The sequence below is a fragment of the Panthera tigris genome, chromosome C2 (assembly GCF_018350195.1).
Source record: "Panthera tigris isolate Pti1 chromosome C2, P.tigris_Pti1_mat1.1, whole genome shotgun sequence".
Lineage (NCBI taxonomy): Eukaryota > Metazoa > Chordata > Mammalia > Carnivora > Felidae > Panthera > Panthera tigris.
Genome location: NC_056668.1, coordinates 71,246,833 through 71,268,608, shown reverse-complemented (window position 1 = coordinate 71,268,608; position 21,776 = coordinate 71,246,833). Strand labels below are relative to the sequence as shown.

Genomic DNA, 21,776 nt, shown 5'->3' with positions numbered 1-21,776 from the left:
ATTTACGTTGCTTCCAAGTCTTGGCTATTGTAAATAATGCTGCAATAAACATAGGGGTGCCTGGTTCAGTTCTACTCCTGTTCTTATACTAGGCAAACTACCATATACTTTCCTCCTTTTCACTGGCTTTAGGAAAACTTAGAGTGACCTTTCAATATACAAGCTTCAAGAGCTAATAGTGTCACCCACAGAGGCAATGTACCCAGTTACAGAGTTTTAAACTCTATCCTGTTTATTATAAAACCTAAAATACCTTCTCCAGGCAAGATCCAAAATAATTGCATCCTAGTCCATAATTCTCCTTCATTCCTATAGTCAAATGTAATCTGCCAGCTTGTGCTGATGATGGAATCCATCCCCATTTGGTCAAGGTTGAGGGATAGTGAGGAAATCTTGTGCCCGTTTAATATGTACAGGCTCATTGTCCAAACCGTCCACCTCAGGCTTTGAAGTCAAATCCAGGTCTGGGGAAGGGAAAGGCTCATATCCAACCTTGTTATCTTTCCTTCGGTAGTACATGCGTGTCAGCACAGTCATTACAAAAGTCTCCAGTATGAGAAGGTGGCAATTCATCACTGCAGTGTAGAGTGAAATATAATGTAGGTTGTGCTAAATGGTACAGGTGGTATCCCACTAGCAGCCCTGGCATATGAGTTCAGCAACACTTTCTCCAGTTTATCCTCAAACCCAGCCTGGAGATATTAAGTTGTCGTAAATAAGGTACCAGATGAATGGTAGAGCCAGAACCAGAACTTGGCTCTCTACCTTCTGCAGTCTGAGGCTAACATTAAACCCTTTTTTGTGTGTGTTTTATCAGTATGACCTTCTGCTTCCAAACCACAGCCATTCCTCTCCCAGGAGCTAACAATTGAGCGCATGGCTTCCTGGGTCGGCCACCAGGGCTGGCCTCAAGCTTTGGGATTATAGCTCTCCTCTGTGTGGTCAGAGAAGTCACTCTCTCCTGAAAGCCTCACTAGGATTTCTGGGAGATCCATTTCTGAGTATTCTGCATAGAAACCAGGATGGCCCAACCTCTGTTCTAAGGTCCGCTCTTCCCTGGCCCTCCCTTCTCGCCCATCCCGGAATGGGAGAGGAATCCCTGTGTGCTCACCTTGAGACCTGACTTTAGAGGAAAAGGGAGGTGAACAAGCAATCTGCCCGCTGTTGGCCAAGACTGAGAAGATGGATGGCTGCAGGGCGGTCAGGATGAGGAGCACCTGTGGACCAGAGGAGAGACAAGGGCAGGCTGGGCCCGGCGGCGGTGGCACTGCTGCCAGCTGGCCCACCGCTGTGCTTGCTCTTCCACTGCACGCTCGGCTGACCTTTAGATCTGTGCAGTTGCAGAGGGTTGAAACTCACCCGAGTAAAATTTTGTGGCGTTTTGATCTTTAGGCAAATTACAATCTTGTCTTCTATCCAATATTTTATGAACGTTTGAGACAAGAAACAAGAACTGATTGGGGGTTCGTGTTTATTTCCCCATTTCAGCCACGGATACTAACAAGCACTGGATGGATGAAAAGGATGGATGGTTAGAGGAGACTGTTTCCATCTGGCTCAAGTATCTGAGATCCCTGCTCCTAGAATGATGGACAATTAGCCATGAAGGTGCCCTTTGAAAAATCTCTGCCATGCCTGGGGCTGGGTAGCACGGAAAATGGGGAATTAATGTTTAGTGGGTACAGAGTTGCTGTGTGGAAGATGAAAAAGTTCTGGAAATGGATGGTGCTAATAATGATTGCACCACAATGTGAACATAATTAATGCCACTGAACTGTACACTTAAAAATGGTTAAAATGCCAAATTGTATGTTATGTATATTTTAATACAATAAGAGGAAAAAGAAAAAGAAAATCTCTGTCCAGAGGCTCCAGCAACACCATTTGCCTTAGTACTTGCCCTCCATGACTGCACTTTTATGAAACATCATCCTTTTAAAGACAGACTCAGCATGTCCCACAATAATCACAGGCAGGCTCGGCAATCATAGGGCCTTGACCCTGTGGCATGACCCTAAGTGCTTCTGGGGCCCAGATCCTTTCTGCCCTTTCAGTCCCTGACTCCATTTCAGGCTCTTCTGGCCTGTCCTTCAATTCTACCTCTTATGTGCCTGGAAATTCACATTTTGGAGGCATCTGCTTAGATCAAATGAGAATTTATGTGAAATCACTCTGTTGACTACAAAGCAGTCACTATGCCTTGGGAGTAGAAGAAGGGCCTAGCAAGGAGACAGAAAGAATGGGGAGAGAAGGAAAACAAGATTGAATTAAAAGTCATTGTATTTATGGGCGCCTGGGTGGCTCAGTCAGTTAAGTGTCCGACTTTGGCTCAGGTCATGATCTCACAGTTTGTGAGTTTGAGCCCCTCGTCTGGCTCTATCCTGACAGCTCAGAGCCTGAGCCTGCTACAGATTCTGTGTTTCCTTCTCTCTCTGCCCCCTCCCCCGCTTGTACTCTGTCTCTCTCAAAAAAAAAAAAAAAAAAAAACATTAAAAAAATTTAAAGTCATTGTATTTGGTGGAAGTTATCTGGGCTTAAGAGAATGGAAAGTGTAAAAAGTGAACAAATGTGCTTTGCAGAGAATTTTCAGAAGAGGTGTGAAGGTGAAGAGACAATGTAATGAGAAGGAGGGTAGATTTGGGAGTCAGATCTAAGTTTAAATTTTAGCCCCATACATATGTGCCTTGGAGGAAGCCCAATAATATCTCTGGGTCGCAGTTTCCTCCTTTGTAAAATAGAAATAATAATGACTCCAAAGATTGTTGTGCAAATTCAAATGTAACGTATGAAAAGTGCCTAGCATGTGGTGTAGGTAGTTCATAACTATGATAATGCTGAAGCTAGTGGTGGTGGTGGGATACAGAGTTTTAGGAAGTATTGGGTAGAAAAGAAAAGAAAAAAAAAGAAGAATTCAAGGTTGGTAATACATCTGTTACAAGTTGAAATGGGTCCCCTAAAATGATATGTTGAAGTCCTAACCCCCAGGGCCTCAGAATATGATCTTATTTGGAAAGAGCATCATTGTTCTGGTGTAGTTAGATGTAATCAGTTAAGATGAGGACGTGCTGGAGTAGGGTGGGTCCTTATTCCAATATACTGTTGTCTTTCGAAGAAGAGGAAAAGAGACACAAGACCCTGACACATGCCATGTCATAACAGAGGCAAAATCAGTGATGCAGCTGCAAGCCGGGGATTGCTGGCAAAGCACCAGAAGTTAGGAGGCGTCAAGGAAGAATTCTCCCTTGTAGATTTCAGAGGGAACGTGGCCTGGCTGACACCTTGATTTTGGACTTCTAGCATCCAGAACTATGAGACAATACATTTCTGTTGTTTTAAGCCACTCAGTTTGTGATATTTTGTTAGGGCAGCGCTAGGAAACTATTACAGCACAGGAAAAGCAAAAACTGCGAAGGGGCAGGGATCCTTTTCCAGGTCTCACCGGAAACCTAGGCTTAACAAGATTCCCGGACCCGCTCTTTGCCTTTATTAGTCTCACCTCCTAACCCCAATTCTAGTTACCTGGAACAGAACAAATTTGCCTCCTATATTCTGCTCGCCCAAGTGCAGCTTGGCTTGACGGAAAAGGATGGCCAGGGACCAGAGGGCCAGCAGGGTGGACACACCGAGGAGAGTGTTGATCCACAGAGCTATGCTCTCCTCAGAAATCTGGTGGCAGATCAGAAAGTAGTCAGTGAGGAAGGCAAGTCCTTTTCTCCTTCTATTTCTCCTCTTCCATGGTGGGAAAGGTAATAAAAAATAAATAAAAAGCCCCAAAGCCTTGGCCTATTCCACTCTCCTCTCCCCACCAGAGTCCAAGCCTCTACCTTTTCTGTGGCCACACTGTTGCCGGGACTACCCTGTCTGTGGAGCCCTGGATCAGGGGATGTTGGCTCCAACTATTCCTTTTAGAGCTCAGAGGAACTGAGTCTTAGAGTTTGCTGCCCCTTACTCCTGGCTTACATCTGCTGGGTCATAGATGCCATCAGGGATGAGAAACAGGCCCGCCAGGCTCAGTGATATCTTGAAGAAGGCATACTGGAATGGGCCCAACATCAGCAGCTGAAGCTTCTTCCTAAAGGAAGAAGAGGGTTGGGAACATGAACCCATAAAGTGTCCACCTCAAGAAGACCTTCCAGCTCCCTCACTGGGATCCTGGGCTGAAGCTTGTCTGTCATAATAGACACCAAAATGGCTAAATGGATGGGGACGTAGGAAGAAGCCAGAATGTCGAGAGCATTGGGAACCTTCTTGCCTCCCACTCATCTGACCAGAATGCTGCCCTTTGAGCAAGGACTATCAGAAAGTTGACCCCAACCTCTTTAACCAAAATGGGCATAAGAGACAAGTAAGTAGCCCAAAGTCCAGTGTGGTAAAGTGTGTGGGCAGCAGTGAGCCTAAGTGATGGAAATTGGAGTTCTCCTTCCTCTGCTTCCCTCACCCCTGGGTGGGTGCCTAATGTGTGGGTGCTGGCTGCGGGATGCCCGCCCTTTCGCCACTGGCTCTGTCCCATACAAACCTGATTCCAAGAGGCTTGAAGCAGGGCTGAGGGAGCACAGAGACTCTTGTGAGAGTGAAGAGAGAGGCTAACCTGTTCCTCAGTTCTGCCTCTCCCTCCCACCTTACCTGGTGAGCATGAGTGGGGGGCAGCAGGGGCAGCAGCAGCAGCAGGGGCCAGTGTGGACCATCATCGGAGTGTCCTTCAATGTCCTTATTACTGCCTCCTTCCCACCAAAGCCTTCCACCATGACCAGCATCAGCAGGTAAAAGCATACTGAGTAAAACCTGGAGTGGGAGTAGAGGTGAGCTTCACAGAGGGGGAGGTGGCCAGGTAAGGGGATACCCCTTTGTTGCCAAAGACATATAGACTGCAAAGGGTGAAGGAGAGGTGGGGCTCACTGAGGGGCTCCAGTAGGGACCAGGCATTTGGAATGTGTGAGCCAGCAAGAGGAAGAGGACAGGGTCCAGGGGCTGAGGAAGAGGGGAATTTGAGCCTATGTGAACAAAATGGTGACTGAAGATGAAGAGAACCAGAAGTTCAAGAGACCCGGATTAGCACAAGTTGAAAGAGGCTAGACTCATGATCAATTGATTTGCAGGGATTTATGGAAGGGATAGGGGATAAAAGAAGATGCAGACTCTGGAGTCCTGGGTGAGTGGGGAGCAAAAGGGTACCCACCTCAGAGCTGGGGGTGGGGCAGGACACTCACGAAGTTATGGCCATTTCTACAAGCATGAGGGAACGAGGGATCCAGAGACCAAAACAGCAGAACACAGACACGACCTGCTTGAAGACAAGCAAGAAGCTGGTTGGGGCAAGAAGGGAGTCTTTGTGCTCACCCTCTCAAATTTTTGTGGCAAAAGCTCAAGGAAGCAAAACCCGAACACATGAGGCAGCATTACTTAAAAGTGGCCATCTGGAAGAACAATCAAATCAACTAATTTTTCTTTTTAATTTAGTAGTCAGTTCCTTCTGTATCTAGGGTTAGAAACAGCTGGTCACTGTAAGTCAAAATGTCATTTTGAAGACTATCTCATCCCATATCCCCGGAGTAGGAGTAGGCGAGTTCATCCTTGGGAGGAACTGGATCAAGATCCAGCCCTTCCTGTTCAATGCCACATGTTACTAGAGCATCTCTGATGACTTGAGATGGCCCAGGCAGGTGTCATCTGCTAGAAAAGGACCTCAAGGGCTCCATTCTCCGCTCCAGACACACACACAGACCTTACCACAAGGAAACGGAAGTCTAATCTTATGGCCTAGGAACAAGTCAGAGACCTACACAATGGCTATCAGAGTGGGTTATAAAGGTCTATAATGCAAGGATAGAGTTGAGTTGTCCCCATGGGAAAGAAAATTCTTTGCCTCCCTCCCGTCTGAGGAACCACTGCTTGCCTGTGTAGGAAGGAAGCTTGCTTTTAACAATGATACTGTGGTGGGGAGGTAGTGAGTGGGGCTGCTGGTGGGGTGAGCAGTTTCTCTAGCTGTCTCTGAGAATTCAAAGAACTCAAGAATTCAAGCTGTGTCCCACTGCCTGTTGACCCAGGCGGGGTGTCCTGACTGCAAATGGAGATCGCATTACAAACCCCCATCCTAAGTGGGTAGAGGCAGGCAACTCTTTGCTGGCTTGAAATGCTGAGTTTAGAGGAATTCCCAGAACGGTTCCTGTCTCTTGTTTAGTCCCTCCCAAAGGGCAGCTACAAGGCCCTCACCGTGGGTGCAGAGCTGCTCCAGAGCAAAGTCCTCCTCTTGATGGGGCAACGGGTGTTCTTGTACAGGTAGACAGCATCCTCCACGAAGATGGTGACCGAGCCCAGGGCAAGCAGAGTCATAATGACTGTGAGGGCAATTTCTGCAGGGCCCAAGGCTAAAGTAGAAAGAGAAGGCAGACTCTTGTTAACTAAAGACCAGGGATGAGGGGCAGAAGGTGTGGGCTTTCTCACTTGGATCTAAATTGCTTTACCATATCTGGAATTATCTAGTCTAGGCTTCCGCCCATGCAGAAGAATGGCATTTTCTTAGACCTGAGCATGTAGCTAAAAAGTAGTCATTCTTCTGAATGGATGGGAGACCAGACCAGATGATTCTAGGTATGGTAAGGCTTACCTCAACCAGGATATAGACACCAAACGAGTTTTTACATAACGAGCAAAAATTTTGAATTAGGAGGTTGGCAGGGCCTATTCAACTTTACTACTTCCAGTAAACGGTGTCATGTTAGCAAACATGGACCAATTAACATTATAATTAAAGCAGAGTGTAATGAATGGTATATACTTTAGAGCCGTTTAAATTTGACTTCAAAATTATGTCACGAAACTGGGACGTTAGGATGGGAATTTAACAAAAGAGAAACGGATACAAGTAAAGACTCCAAGGACATTTGGCTCGTGTTGGCCTCATAATTAGTCTTCAATGTGGTCCAGTAGCTCTCTTTAATGTTTCTTGCAGTCATTTGAGGCGTTGTTAAAAATTAGATGTCTGGGTCCCACCCTCAGAGATGCTGCTTTAATAGATCTGGGATGGACCCAGAAATCTGCATTTTCAACAAGCTCACCTGGTAATGGTCAGAGGATAACAAACATTTTGACAAACACTGGTGAAACTCCTCCGGCTTCACTTTTGCTAACAGGAAAAACCATTATCAGCACGATACGTGCTTCTGACTACGTGATTCATCTGTGCAACAATTAGTTTTAAAAAAAGGGTTCTGTGTTTTGGTGACTAAGCCTTGACCCTCATTTATCTTAAGTCTCTTCCCTAGTTGGTTGACCCTCTTTCCCACCACCTGTCTTGATGAGAGGAAGAAGGGGGAAAAGAAGACTGCCAGAGCCCAGTCTGTTGTCCCAGTGCATTGGGAGTAAAGTAGGAGGAAGACATTGGCTGGTCCACCCTACGTTTTGATGACTGAGGTCAGCTCAGAGAGATGAAACCAAAGCAGGGAGGAAGGAGGCCACACCACAGTAAAAGCTTGAGTCGTCATCTGGATCAGCCATGCCTGGTGCCACCACAAGGAGCAACGAGGACAAGGATGAATCTGTCAAAAAATACCACGCCGATCCTGGTTGCTCTTATTTTAGGGCACACATTTTTCTCTCTGTTGCTTTATCCAGAAGAGGCCCTTCACCTCTGACCACAGTTAGGTCGAATGACCAATCCAGAGGACCTGCATGGGGGAGGTGGCCCTTAGACTCTAGCTCCCAAGCTGGACTTGTAAAGTCAGTAGTAAACTTTTTCTATCACAGGCCATAAAAGACAGGGTTTTGCTATTTTTCTGTCCTCCTACCCAGCCCTTCCTCCACCCACCTCCGCTTAGTCAGGATACTAAGTGACTCAACTACTGGCTTGACTTTGCTGTTACTGTTTAGCTCTGCTGCCTCTTCCTCAGTTATCTCTCTGGATACTGTTCCAGAAGGCCCTGCAAGGTTTGGACATTAAAAAACTCGTTGCAGTCCTTTACTAAAAAGACTTTACCTTCTCCTCTTCAAAACTTGTAAAATATAAACATCAGAGGATTTTTAAATATGATTTTACCCTTTACAACAAAAACGAGTACTTCAAACACTCATGGAGATACCCATTAAGTCTGTCATATATCATGATAATTCTAGATAGATTAAAGGGATGTCTTTAAAAATCAAACAGGATTGGGAATGCAAGCTGGTGCAACCACTCTGGAAAACAGTATGGAGGTTCCTCAAAAAACTAAAAATGGAAATACCCTATGACCCAGCAATTGCACTACTAGGCATTTATCCACGGGATACAGGTGTGCTGTTTCGAAGGGACACATGCACCCCCATATTTATAGCAACACTATCAACAATAGTCAAAGTATGGAAAGAGCCCAAGTGTCCATCGATGGATGAATGGATAAAGAAGATGTGCTATATATACATACAATGGAGTATTACTCGGCAATCAAAAAGAATGAAATCTTGCCATTTGCAACAACGTGAGTGGAACTGAAGGGTATTATGCTAAGTGAAATGAGTCAGAGAAAGACAAAAATCATATAACTTCACTCATATAAGGACTTTAAGAGACAAAACAGATGAACATAAGGGAAGGGAAACAAAAATAGTATAAAAACAGGGAAGGGGACAAAACATAAGAGACTCTTAAATATGGAGAATAAACTGAGGGTTACTGGAGGGGTAGTGGGAGGGGAGATGGGCTAAATGGGTAAGGGGCACTAAGGAATCTACTCCTGAAATCATTGTTGCACTATATGCTAACTAATTTGAATGTAAGTTAAAAAAAAAAAGAAAGAAAGAAAAAAAATCAAACTGGAAAAATTGAGAGAAAAAAAGAGAGAGAATTGTATTTTCATGAAGATTTTGGAGAGGAAAAACCTTCTTAAGCTTAGGAGTAATCTGAGAAATCACAAAGAGAATGATGGTCAAATTTAATATAAAGTGTGTAAACTTCTAAGTGTTTAAAAGAAATAGACAGCAAACGGACTGAGGGAAAAAGCTTTTTAATAAATGTGTACTCAAGTTTAAGATCTTTATTAGATAAAGAGAACTGATAACAAAAACAGGACACTTGCAAATAAATGGAAAAAGATATCAACACAGTTCAGGGCATGTGGGAAAATAGTCAATCTGCTTAGTCGTCAGATAAGAGCAAAATAACTGTGACATATTATTTTTGTTCCATTAAAAGATAATGTTTATAATATATTGACTAATAGCCCCAAGTTATAAACAACTCAAGTGCCCAACAATATTGGAATTATTAAATAAAGTACCTAAATGAATATTAATTATCGAGATCTGAAAAATTTGTGCCATAAAAAAAAATCTTTGTAAAGAATATGTAATAATTCTTGAGAAGAGTAATAACTTACTAACACTCAAAAAAACAAAAAAAAATGCATTAACAGACCCCACATATATGGTTATCTGATTTACGACAAAATTTCCACTACAATTCATGGGGAAAAGAGTGGTTTTTTTTTTGAGAAAGAGTTCTGGGTTATCTGGATATCCTTTGGGGGATAAAAAAGAACATTGGCTGCTCCCTCATATCATACAAAAACACCTAAATGTGATAGTTAAAACAATAAATTTTTTAGAGGAAAACAGAGACGTATATCTTCATGACTTTGAGCTAGGCAAAGATCTTTTAAAATAGGACACAAAAGCACTACCCATAAGTTTAAAAATTGATAAATTGGACTTTCTTAAAATTAAAAATTTTCATTTGTCTAAAGAAACCATTAAGAGAATGAAAAGACAATCTCAGACTGAGAGAAGGTACTTGCAATACAGATATCCAACAAAAGACTTGTATCTATAATATATAAAGAATTCCTATCAGTAAGAACAAGACAACACAATGTTTTTAAATGAAGAAAAGAAAAAAGACCTAAACAGTTACTTCACGAAAAAAAAGTACCTCAACGTTTGAGAAGCATAAAAGGCGCTAAATGTCAACAGTCATCAGGGTAATACAAATGCGAGATGCCATTATATACCCACCAACAGGGCTAAAATTAAAAGGACTCATGATTCCAAGTGCTGATGAGGATAAGGAAAAAATGGAACTCTCATATATTTCAGCTGGGAGTGGCACAATGACTTTGGAAAGCAGTTGGTAGTATGCCTTTAAGCTAAACCTACCCTATGACACAGAAATTCCACTTCTGGACACCTATTCAATAGAAATGAGTGCTTAAAATCACCAGAAGAATGCTCAGAGCAGCATTATTCATAATGGCCCAAACTGGAAATAGCTCATATTGATTCAACAAGAATACAAATAAATACAGTTGATCCTTGAACAATGCACAGTTGAAAATCTGCGTATAATTTTTGTCTTCCCCAAAACTTAACTACTAATAGCCTACAGTTGACCAGAAGCCTTACTGATAACATAGTTAATTAACACTTATTTTGTATGTTATGTGTATTATATTCTGTATTCTTACAATAAAGTAACCTAGAGAAAAGAAAATGTTATGAAGAAAATCATAAGGAAGAAAAAATATATATGCACTACTATACATATATTTATTGAAAAAAATCCTCATAAGGGCGCCCGGGTGGCTCAGTTGGTTAAGCATCCTACTCTTGGTTTCGGCTCAGGTCATGATCTCATGGTTCTTAAGTTTGAGCCCCACATCGGGCTCTGTGCTGACAGTGCAGGGCCTGCTTGGGATTCTCTCTCTCTCTTTCTCTCTCTCCCTCCCTCCCTCTTTACCCCTCCCTGGCTCTCTCTCTCTCTCTCTCTCTCTCTCTCTCTCAAAATAAATAAACTGAAAAAAAAAATCCTTGTGTTAAGTGCACCCATGCAGTTCAAACTCATGTTGTTCAAAGGTCAATTGCAAATTGTGATACATTCCCATAATAGAATATCACACAGCAATTAAAAAGAATAAACTGATACAGGCAACAGAATGGATCAATCTTATTTTTTTTTTTTAACGTTTATTTAGTTTTGAGACAGAGAGAGACAGAGCATGAATGGGGGAGGGTCAGAGAGAGGGAGACACAGAATCCGAAACAGGTTCCAGGCTCCAGGCTCCGAGCTGTCAGCACAGAGCCCGACGGGGGGCTCGAACTCACGGACCGTGAGATCATGACCTGAGACGAAGTCTGCCGCCCAAACGACTGAGCCACCCAGGCGCCCCCAGAATGGATCAATCTTAAAAACATAATGGTGAGGGAAGGAAGCCAGACACAAGAGTACATACTGTTTGGTAAACTGTCTGTTTATATAAATTGAGGAATAGGGAAAAATGATCCATAGAGGAGGTAGAGTTTAGAATAGTGGTCTCAGGCGGGCGCCTGGGTGGCTCAGTCGGTTGTGTCCAACTTCAGCTCAGGTCATGATCTCGCCGTTCCTGAGTTCTAACCCTGCATTGGGCTCTGTGCTGACAGCTCAGACCCTGAGCCTACTTTGGATTCTGTGTCTCCCTCTCTCTCTGCCCCTCCCCAACTAGTGCTCTGTCTCTCTCTCTCAAAGATAAAAACATTTTTAAAAAATTAAAAAAAAAAAAAAAGAATAGTGGTATTAGAAGGCATATGAACTAAGGAGGGAGCACGAAAGACCCTACTGGATGCTGGAAGGTTCCATTTTCTTGACCAAGATGCTGGTTTCACAGATTTACACATAAGTAAAAATGCATCATATTACATACTTGAGATCATTATCCTTTACTATATGTAACTTATACCTAAAAAAATCTTATGTCAGCAAAGAAGATTGCAAAATTAGCCCAGTAAAATTATAACCATGTTTGGGGAGAGAAAGGTAGAAAAGAGTTGGAAGAAAGAGTGGGGCACTATATCTTTATCTCACAAAATGGAAAATCAAGAAATACTGCCCTGGTTGGCAGAATAAGAAATAAACTAAATGGATAGTAAATCTAGAAAGATAACCAACCAAAAATATTAAGATAATTGTATGGAGAGAACGGGAGAAGGTCCGTGCTGTGTGTGCTAAAGCCTTATGTATCGTAGAGGCAGCCACAGTTGATGCCCAAAATTGATCCTCCGGGAAACAATGGTGTGCACATATGGGTGATCGGAAGGTAACTATCAGAAGAACCGTTAGCTGAAAAAGGAGGAAGACTAGAAATGAGAATGGATAGAGCAGAGGACTGATTGATTTGCATTAGTAGCGCTTGTGTATTATTAGAAATTTTAACCATGTTCACATACTACATTGATAAAATAAAAATATTAAAAAATCATTTCACAGAAAAATGCCTAGAAATATTAAAAGAAAATATTAAATATGCTGTCTTTGGGTGACAAGAATAGGTGAATTTTCCCTTCTTTTCTATCGTTTTCAATTATTCAATAACAAATCTGTATTTTATAACAAAACTATGTTTTTTTAAAACGGCACATTTTGTCAAATATATAATAATGTGAAAAAACTCATATGATGTCATGCTTCTAAAAACAGGACATAAGATTGGAGGTATGGCATGATTTCAACTAATGCTAAATAAAAGCATGGAAAAAGGAACTAACACTGGGGGGGCCTGGGTGGTGCAGCTGGTTAAGCGGCCAACCTTGGCTCAGGTCATGACCTCACTGTTCCTCCAGCCCCATGTGGGGCTCCGTGCTGACAGCTCCAACAGAGCCTGGAGCCTGCTTTGGATTCTGTGTCTCCCTCTCTCTCTTTCCTTCCCCCGCTTGTGATCTCTCTCTCTATCTCTTTCACAAAAATAAATAAAACATTAAAAAAAAAAGGGGGGGGGGAACTAACACCAAGGTATTTGCAGTGCCTGTCTCTTGAGTGGCGGGAGTATAGATGGCTCTTCCTCCTTCTACTTTTCTGGATTTTCAGATTTACTGAATCTGAATTATTTTTTACAACGGAAATATTTATGTTAAAAAAAAAAATACTCACAAAAGATAAAGTCCAGATAGGCAGATACCAAAATTAATTCAGTAGATTTCTAAAAACTCAGGTCCGTTGTTGGAAAGGTAAGTCACTTCTGGAGGTCGCTCAGGGCCTGACTTCCCCACCCCTCCTTGACCTTGTCCTCACCAGCTCAGGGAGAGCCCTTTCAAAAGCCATTCAAGGCCAAAGCCCTTCCCAGTCTTCACTGTCTTCTTCTTCTTCTTCTTCTTCTTCTTCTTCTTCTTTTTTTTTTTTTGTTTATTTATTTTTGAGAGACAGACAGAGACAGAGACAGATAATAAACTAGGGAGGTGCATAGAGAAGGGGAGACACAAATTCCAAAGCAGGCTCCAGGCTCTGAACTGTCAGCACAGACCCTGAAGCAGAGCTCAAACTCAGGAATCTGGTCACGAACCATGGTCATAAATGAGACCATGACCTGAGCCGAAGTCAGCCCTTAACCACTTGAGCCACCCTGATGCACCGCCCGCCCCCCCACCACTTTTTTTTTTTTTAATTTTCCCAGTCTTAACTGTCTTGACTGCTCCCTCCTCCTTGAAAATCTGCCCCACCTTGACGCCCAGAACCACGGTCCCCTTCCTGACCTCTGTCCCTAGGTCTCGGGCACTGATCCCTCATCCTCTCCCACACCCTGTGTTTTCCAATCTCAAACATCAGCTCAACTCTTCTCTGTTTATTGAGGTTTGGGATTTCCCTACCCCTCCTTCAGCCTCCCAATAGCCATAGAAGCTGTGCCCACCTCCAGAACTTGGTAGCACTTGGTTTCTGCCCATTCAGCTTTTCTCCCTGTATTGCCAGTGGCTGGCTTCTCCTCCATGAGCTCTCCGCTCAAATGCCCCTTCTCTCTGAGTGTGCTATTGTCCCCATTTGCCTCTCACGGTGAAGTTATTTACATATTTATTTACTTGCCTATTTTCTGCTGCCTTCTCCTGCGCCCCTCCCCCAACTGTGTAAACTCCAAGAAGGCAGGGACTTTGTCAAGCTTGTTTGTTCTCTGTTTCATCTCTAAGTGCCTGGAAAAGCAACTGTGGTTATTTGTTGAATGAAAGAAATAACCCCGTGAGAATTCCTATGGATCATCCCCTTTTTATAGCCTTTTCCAGGAAACCAGGCTTAGAGAGTCAAGCACCTTGGCCATGGTCACACAACCTGGAAGTTATGGGGCTGGGATTTCAATCCAGGGGTTTCTGGCTAGGCCCACATTGACTCTTGGTGTGTGTTCACATGACTATGGAAAGGAATGTGGAGTGCTATAAATGATCCAATGCAACCCTAAAAAGTTGTTTCAGTTTATGAAGGTGGGTTGGGGGCATATTCTGACTGTTCAGTACCCAAATGCTTTTGCAATCTCTTCTAACTGCTGGCTTCGGCACTTTATATTCTTTCTCATACTTGTGCCATCTGCAGGCTCTTGTATCCACTGCCGCAGCACAAAAGCTAAGAAAGAGAGCTCCTGCTCTCCATGAAACTCATATATCTTCTTTGAAGATCGTCCCCGATCTTATTTTTTCGCATCTTAACAGATATTATGGGACAAAAGTGTTCTATGGCCAAAGGATTTGTGGAAATGCCTTAAACAAAATTAAACCTGTTTCTTCCCATACTCAACTTTTTAATCTGATTTACACTGTTAATTTCCTACTGGAGGTTATAGAATACAGATTTTACAAAACTTATTTTTGTAGATTCTGTGTTCATGAAGCACTACTTGAGATTAGTACTCCAAGGGACACACTGTGGGAAATGCTTGTCTAACTGGCCATTTTGAATACAATTATACCTTTAGCAACTAGCAAATGTCCCACTGTCTCTGAAATAGTGAAGATTACTTTTTTTTTTTTTTAATAATGAAAACAATATAAGGACATTAAAATTTTGGAAGAGTATGATCCATAATTCCAGCTAGTTCCTAACCAAAAGTTATTTTCATTTTTGCATTTTGTTTTCATGGAAGTTAAGAACACAGTCTCTGGAATCAGAGTCCAGAGAAAAATTCCACTTACTACTTGCTCTTGACCTTGGACAGGTTATTCATTCTCTCATTAACCTCTTAGCACAGCACCTGGCATGTAGTATTTGTTCAATAAAAAGTAGCTTTAAAAAACACCCTGGTTAAAGTGCATACATATTATATTACTACAATAGTATAATTTTATAGTATAATAAAGTTTTATACTTTTAAAACGAACATCTCATCACAGCCTGTCAAAAATGATTTTTTATAAATTAAAATAATTTATTAAATTACAAAAATTTCAAAAATAAAGAGAATAGAGCAAACATGAATATACCCATAACCCATTTTAAAGAGTGTTACAATATTGCCAATTTTGCCTCAAAAGTTATTTTTAGAAAAAAAAAAAAAACATTACAGATGTATCTGAAGGCCCCTGTACACACCCCCTGGATCATTTTCCCTTCTGCACCTCACCTCTCAGAGCTAACTACTGTTCTGAAATTAGTGTATATCTTTTTCATTTACGTTTTAGTTTTTCACAACGTATGTGCACATTCAACATACTATATTGCTTTGTATTTAAAAAAATCTGTATGGCGGTGCCTGCGTGGTTCAGTTGGTTAAGCTTCCCACTCTTGATCTCAGCTCAGGTCTTGATCTCAGAGTTGTGAGTTCAAGCTCTGTGTTGGGCTCCACACTGGGTGTGAAACCCACTTAATAAATAAATAAATAAATTAATTAATTAATAAAAAATCTATATAAATGGCATCATCCTGCAAAATGCTTTTTTCCACACAACATTATTTTCATGATATTATTCTCATATGATAAACAAATGCTTCAATATGTACTCTTGGACATGTCTCCTTAGCACATATAGGAGAGTTCCCTTATTTTATTTATTTATTTATTTATTTATTTATTTATTTATTCATTTTGAGAGAGAGAGAGAGAGAGTGAGCCAGGGAGAGGGGCAAAGGGAGATAGAATTCCAAACAGGCTCCATACTCAAGGCAGAGCCCAATGCAGGGCTTGATCCCAAGACCCTGGGATCATGACCTGAGCTGAAATCAAGAGTGGAATGCTCAACAGACTGAGCTATGCAGGTGCCCCTAGGACAGTTCCTTTATGCATACACCTAAAATCAGAATTTCTGGGCTGGAGAAGATGAGCATCTTCAGTGCTGTAGAGAGCTAATCAGTCTCCACAGTGGTTGTCCCCATTATACTCCCACCAGCAGCCCACAAGTGCTCACTGTTACCTCAAATTCATTGTAGTCAAATGACGTGCTATTGTTTAATTCAGGGCTCCTTAAATCCTAACAAAATAGAATATCTTTTTGTATATTTATTGGTCATTAGTGTTTCTTCTGCTATGAGCTATCCGTTCACATATTTTACACAACTTTTATTGGGTAATTTTTCTTATACTGACTACTTATCCCTTGTTGGTTAGGGCTTGAAAATATCTTCTCCCAGTCTATGGTTTGGCTTTTAGCATTGTTTATAGTGTTTATAGTTATATAGAAGTTTGTTTGTTTGTTTATGTAGCCAATCTCCATGATCATTTGTGCTTTTTTGTGTTTTATTTAAGAAATTCTCTACTTCCAATCATAAAGATACCTTTCTGTATTTTCTTTTGTAAAAAAGTTTGCATTTTACATTTAGGTATTTAAGCTGTGTGGATTGAAGATACTTTGGAGCTATATTGCAATAGGGACAGATACATAGTCCAGGTGACTTCTTGAAGAGTCCATTCTGTCCGCTGAGGTGTGTAATGTCCTGTCATAGAGCACATTCCCCAGTGGGCTCTCTTTCTGGGCATTCTGTTCGGTTCCATTTTCCACTTGTTTGGACCCTTGCACTTACTGCCTCATGGCTTAGTCTTCTTGTAAGCCTTAATCCCTGGGAGGGCAGGTACGCTCCTTGCATTTTTTCAAAATTGTCTTGCTTTTCTTGGCCCTTCACTCTTTCACATAAATGTTTGGATCAGCCCATTAAAAAAAAAAATCCTGTAGGGATTACAATTGCAATCATATCACAGGCATTTCAAAAACAGATTATTGGGGGCACCTGGGTGGCTCATTGGGTTAAGCGTCCAACTTTGTCTCAGGTCATGATCTTACAGCTCATGAGTTTGTGCCCCCCATCAGGCTCTGTGCTGACAGCTGGGAGCCTGGAGCCTGCTTCAGATTCCGGGTCCCCTGCCTCCTCACCTGCTTGTGTTCTCTCTCTCTCTCTCTCTCAAAAATAAATGAATAAACATTAAAAAAAACCAGATTACTGAAAGGTTCCACAGTTCTTCCAAAATAGCTTTCTCTTAAATGGCATCGAATTTAAGGAGCAACGGTTTACTAACAGAGGAGGAAGGGTTCTTGCCACATCCTCAGTGGGTGCCTCTTCCTGGCTTCCTGACTCTTAGTGTCATGTCATCACCCTGCCCAGCTCCCCAGGTCTTTTTTTCCTTCGCTTCCGTCACGGTCTCTTTTTTCCTTCGCTCACCTTGTATCGGTATTGACCAGATTGCCTGCTCTTTCTTTAGATAACCTTTGTCTTCCAAACTTCCCTTCCTTTCCCTGACACCGTTCTGGCTCAGACTCTCATTCCTCATGCTGGGCTGGGGCAATAACCTCCAATTTACGCCCCTGCTTCTCAAGGCTCTTCTTCCCTGAAGTCCATCCTGATTACTGATTAATTACCTTGAAGCACTCTCTAGCCCCTCCCAGTCTAGAGCCCTCGCTGGCTCCTTCTCTCCACAGGATAAAGTACAACTTCTCTGCCTGCCGCTCATCAGGCCCCACCTCACCTGTCCAGCCCTCTCAGTTGTCCTCTGCCTCCTCACCAGCGACCTGGAATCCTGCCAGATCAAGCTCCTCAGTGTGTGGAGAATCTGCCTGCTCATTCTGCCTCCACCACCACCTCCGCAGTGCCCACTGCCTGCTCTCCACTCTCCAGTTTGCTTACCCGTTCCAACATTCCACGCCCTCCCCCCGCAAACAGGCAGCTCGCAAGACTACCGGACCCAGTATGGTCTCCCTACTTTGAACATCCTTGGTGCTCCCATTCGCACATTCCGCGGCAAAGCCATGTGAGATCGATTTTTACTGTGTGAGGCAGGGTTTCTCAACCTCAGCGCTATTGACACTTTGGCCAAGACAACTCCTTGCTGTGAGGGGCTTTCCTTTGTATTCGGGGCAGCATCCTTGGCCTCTCCCCACCAGGTGCCAATAGCACCCTCTAGCTGTGGCAAATGAACTGTCTCTAGACATTGCCAGAAGTTCCCTGGGGGACAAAATTGCCTCTGGTTGACAACTGCTCATCTAAGGGAAGAGCCGCACTCTGAGCAAGAGGTTCCTGGAGACGGACGCGGCAGCTACGTACTGGCACAAACCCCACAGCAGCTGCAAAGCCTCTCTGGACACCCCGGCAGTTGTCATTTGCTCTGAAACAAGGCTGAGCTTTGTCCAAGCACATGCCCGTGTCTGCCTTCTAATCCACACTGACCACATCCTGTTGTTCGGAAAGTCTGTGCACTGAGCTGACGACATCAAGAAGGAGGCTGGGGAAAAAACAGTAAGGATTCCATAGAGACACAGACTCCTATTCATGAAAGTCTGAGAGGTGGTTAATCATGCCGTAGGAAGACAAAATAAAATATGGAAGGGAGCCACATTTGCTATAACGGTGCTGGGGTCATCTGGTTGTCATATTTTAGGTGGCCAGGAAATAAATGGCTTTTCACGTTCAAAAGCGATTCAGTATAAGATCTAGTTGTCCAACACTGTCAGAGTATTTGTACAGTTTCCCCTAAGTGTTAAGAACATTATTCATAATAACCACCCCTCTAGAATGATGCAGACCCTTTCCCAAAGCGGCTCTTAAACAGTCCCCTAGGGGATTTGTTGGGTCTTGCATCATTTCGGCACCATCGCGATTCCCTGGATGGCTCTGGGATTTGAAAAATGCTCCAAGCCAGCGTCCCCAACTTGAATGAGCTTTGAGGTTGGGGTTTGTGGGAGGCCCAACATGCAGCTGTGTCTCCCTGGCTAGGTGGTCATGCCCTTCTTTTGGCCTATTGGCTCCTTAAGGGGTTGTTCTTCCCCAAGGCCTTAACCATGATATGTAGATACTCTCCAGGCTGGCCAGCTCAGGACCACCTGTCTTCAGCTTCCCTCAGCTGTCCCAGCTTCCTGCCGGGGTGCTCATGTCCTCCTTTTGGTTCTCTCTGGGGAGGGGCCTTGACTTACCTCTCAGAAGTTGGGCAGCAGTGGGAGCGAGAGAGAAGCAGGCAGAGGGGATGCTGAAATTAGTTTTCAGCACCTCCAGAAGATCTGCCGTGTACCTGTAGAGACACCAACCTACATTCAGAATATGAGGATTGGGGAGGCGGGGAGGGACCAGAAGGAACATCAGTTATTTGACACTCCCGCAAACACTCCTGAGTTTGGGCTGCTTGTACATTTCCCTTGGCGCCTGATTCTTAAAGGAAATTGGCCCAGGCTAGTGTGTAAGGCAGGTGCCGCCTAGGCCGGGGGCAGGATTGGCCTAGGTGCTCAAAGGGCCCACAGTTCACTCTCTCCACTTCCACTGGGGCAGCAGTCCAGTGGCTGACAATAGAGAAAGAGCAGAGCCTCACAGAAAGAGTGGACCCTTAGCACCAGGGGTGAGTCCACAGCTGGATGGGGCTCTGTGCATGCCCTTCACAGCCCCTACCTCTGAGACTTTTCTCTTCCCAGTTGAGGGACAAAACCAAGGCTCTGAAAGATCACACACTGGCCCAAACCCACAGGACCTTGGGGACAGCCAAACCATTATTAGTCTGCCTCATTCTGTGTCCTGGGAGCCAAAGGACCTAAGAGGGAGGGAGGGACAGTCCAATGAGATAGGGGCCTCCACGGCTTAGCAACTGGCTCCTGGCTCTGGGCCTGCTACCCTCACTCACCTGGGGTCAAGTTTTATCTGAGTCCTGTCTGGCTCCATCGTCTTCTCCCCCTGTCTGGCTTTCCAGCAGGCACTGAGGGGCAAGAAGGGGCAGGAAGGTGGGGGCCCTGAAGGAGGCGGCTCCCGCTGGTTCTGCTGCCTGCTGGACTCTCTCAGAGGACCTGGGCCACGTGTAGGTGGAGTGACAGAGTCTTCGTCTCTGACTCCCTTTTCTCGGGCTTTCTGTGCCGCAAATCCCTAGAACCTATCTCAGAGTTCACCCTGGAGGAATTTGATCCTTTTGACTGGCTAATTCCCCCGCCCCCCCCCTTGCTGACTCCTCCCTCTCTCTAGGTGTGGTCCTTCCTTCCTCCCTCCCACAGATCCCTTTAGCCACCCTTTGCTGCTACCAACCCTCATCCTACACCTCCTCTAAGGAGTCTTCTAGGGTGATGATAGGAGTAAAGTTCTGTATCCTCCCTGCAATACTACTGGTCAACAGCCCCCTTTCTCCCAGGACCTGTCTGGAACTCAGTCTCTGGTCCCCTAGAGATGGGAGAGTCAGGGCCAATTCCGGGACTGTGCTGTGCTGGCACTGTTGGCCTGGCAGGCAGAAGGAAGGACGAGCTGGAAAAGCCAGGCGAGGCCCATGTGGGTTTCCCAAAGCTCAGCCCAGCTCATGTTGATGATGGGTGTATTCGGCCAAACAGCAGCCCAAGATGCAGCAAAGGTACAGAGGCAGAGTTGCTGAGTTAGATTTCTGAGAAATTTTATAGATTCTGAAAAGCTGTGCCAAATGATATGTTTTCTGAACTATTGTGTTGATTAGAGAACTATGTTCTCTTCCCTCTCCAAGTAGATTTAAAAGTATTTGAATCCAAGCATAGTACCCTTAGGTTCCCGGAATAGGGTCTAATACATCCTAAGTGCTCTTTAGAGCTGCTTACATGACTGGGGAGCCTGGGTGGCTCAGTGGTTAAGCGTCTGACTTCAGCTCAGGTCATGATCTCATGGTTTGTGAGTTCGAGCCCCGCGTCGGGCTCTGTGCTGACAGCTCTGAGCCTGGAGCCTGTGTGTGTGTCTCTCTCTCTGCCCCTCCCCTGCTTGCTGTCCCTCAAAAATAAATAAACATTAAAAAAAAAAAGAACCGCTTACATGACTGATGAAATAATAAAAGCACAACAACAGCAGCAGCAAACGTTTACTGAGAATTTGGGGTGCACCAGGTGCTGTAGAAAATGCAGTATGTTCCTTATCTCACTGCAACTTTGCAACCAGTCGTGTAAAGTAAGTACTGTCTTTATTCACATTTTACAGGTGAAGAAACGGAGGCTCAGAGAAGTTATGACATCAGGTTGGATGGAGAGCCATGGGAGTGTAGAGAGAGGCAGAAGGGACCTAGACTAGGAGCTCCATTGAGGTTCAGGTAAGAAAAGGGCCCATGAGAGGGTCAAGAGAGTTGATTCCGGGATGGGGAGGAGATACAATCAGAGGAAGCAGTCAGTGATGTGGTGTGAAGAGGACACCCACTCCTGTCCCCACACACCTAAAAATATCCCCCAAGGGTCAAGCGCAGTTCTCTCCCTCTTTCGCTCTCCTCCTAAAGTACAACTCTTGGGACAGGACAGTGTAGTCTCAGGGACTCGGTTGCCTTCTGAGGTGGAGGCAAGGGCACAGCAAGGAAAACAAAGGCATTGACCTGGAGAGGGTCACTTGCCTTGGTTCCACCCTGACAAAGCCAAGAGACAGGGCTGACTCAGCTTCCTCAGCAGTTGCCACAGGAATGCTCCCTGGGTCATTCCTCTCTAGCCTGGTGAGAGGCCTTGAGCTTAATTGCCCAAAGCCCTGAACTTTAGACTTCCTTAGAGCAGATAGCAGGGTGTTGAAGATGTTCTCTGAAATTCCTTCAGGACAGAATGGTGGAAGGAGGAGGCAGGGGGAGGGGGACGAAGAACCAGAGGGGGTCAGGAAGGGATGGCAGCCAAGACTGACACCGCGTTTATGCAGCTAAGCAGCA

General features: G+C 44.1%; 1 protein-coding gene across 1 annotated transcript; it reads right to left on the bottom strand.

Annotated features, from left to right (window-relative positions):
- Positions 1 to 366: 366 nt before the first annotated feature.
- SLC51A (solute carrier family 51 subunit alpha) lies at positions 367 to 19,819 on the bottom strand. Its single transcript, XM_042998338.1, has 10 exons — positions 19,782 to 19,819; positions 19,087 to 19,181; positions 7,056 to 7,123; positions 6,211 to 6,447; positions 5,208 to 5,281; positions 4,624 to 4,782; positions 3,961 to 4,072; positions 3,520 to 3,666; positions 1,112 to 1,217; positions 367 to 575 (listed from the first exon to the last, which is right to left on the bottom strand). Exons 1-10 carry the CDS (start codon positions 19,817 to 19,819, stop codon positions 367 to 369), a joined length of 1,245 nt encoding a protein of 414 aa, XP_042854272.1.
- Between the last annotated feature and the right edge of the window lie 1,957 nt (positions 19,820 to 21,776).

Bases quoted from the DNA above. Each gene is read 5' to 3' on its own strand.
- SLC51A (XM_042998338.1), bottom strand. From the start codon at position 19,819: ATGGAGCCAGACAGGACTCAGATAAAACTTGACCCCAG. The intron at 4,073-4,623 runs GTAAGGTGGGAG...TTCTTCCTTTAG, and splicing joins CCCCCACTCATGCTCACCAG to GAAGAAGCTTCAGCTGCTGA. The intron at 1,218-3,519 runs GTAACTAGAATT...TCTGGTCCACAG, and splicing joins GCAAATTTGTTCTGTTCCAG to GTGCTCCTCATCCTGACCGC.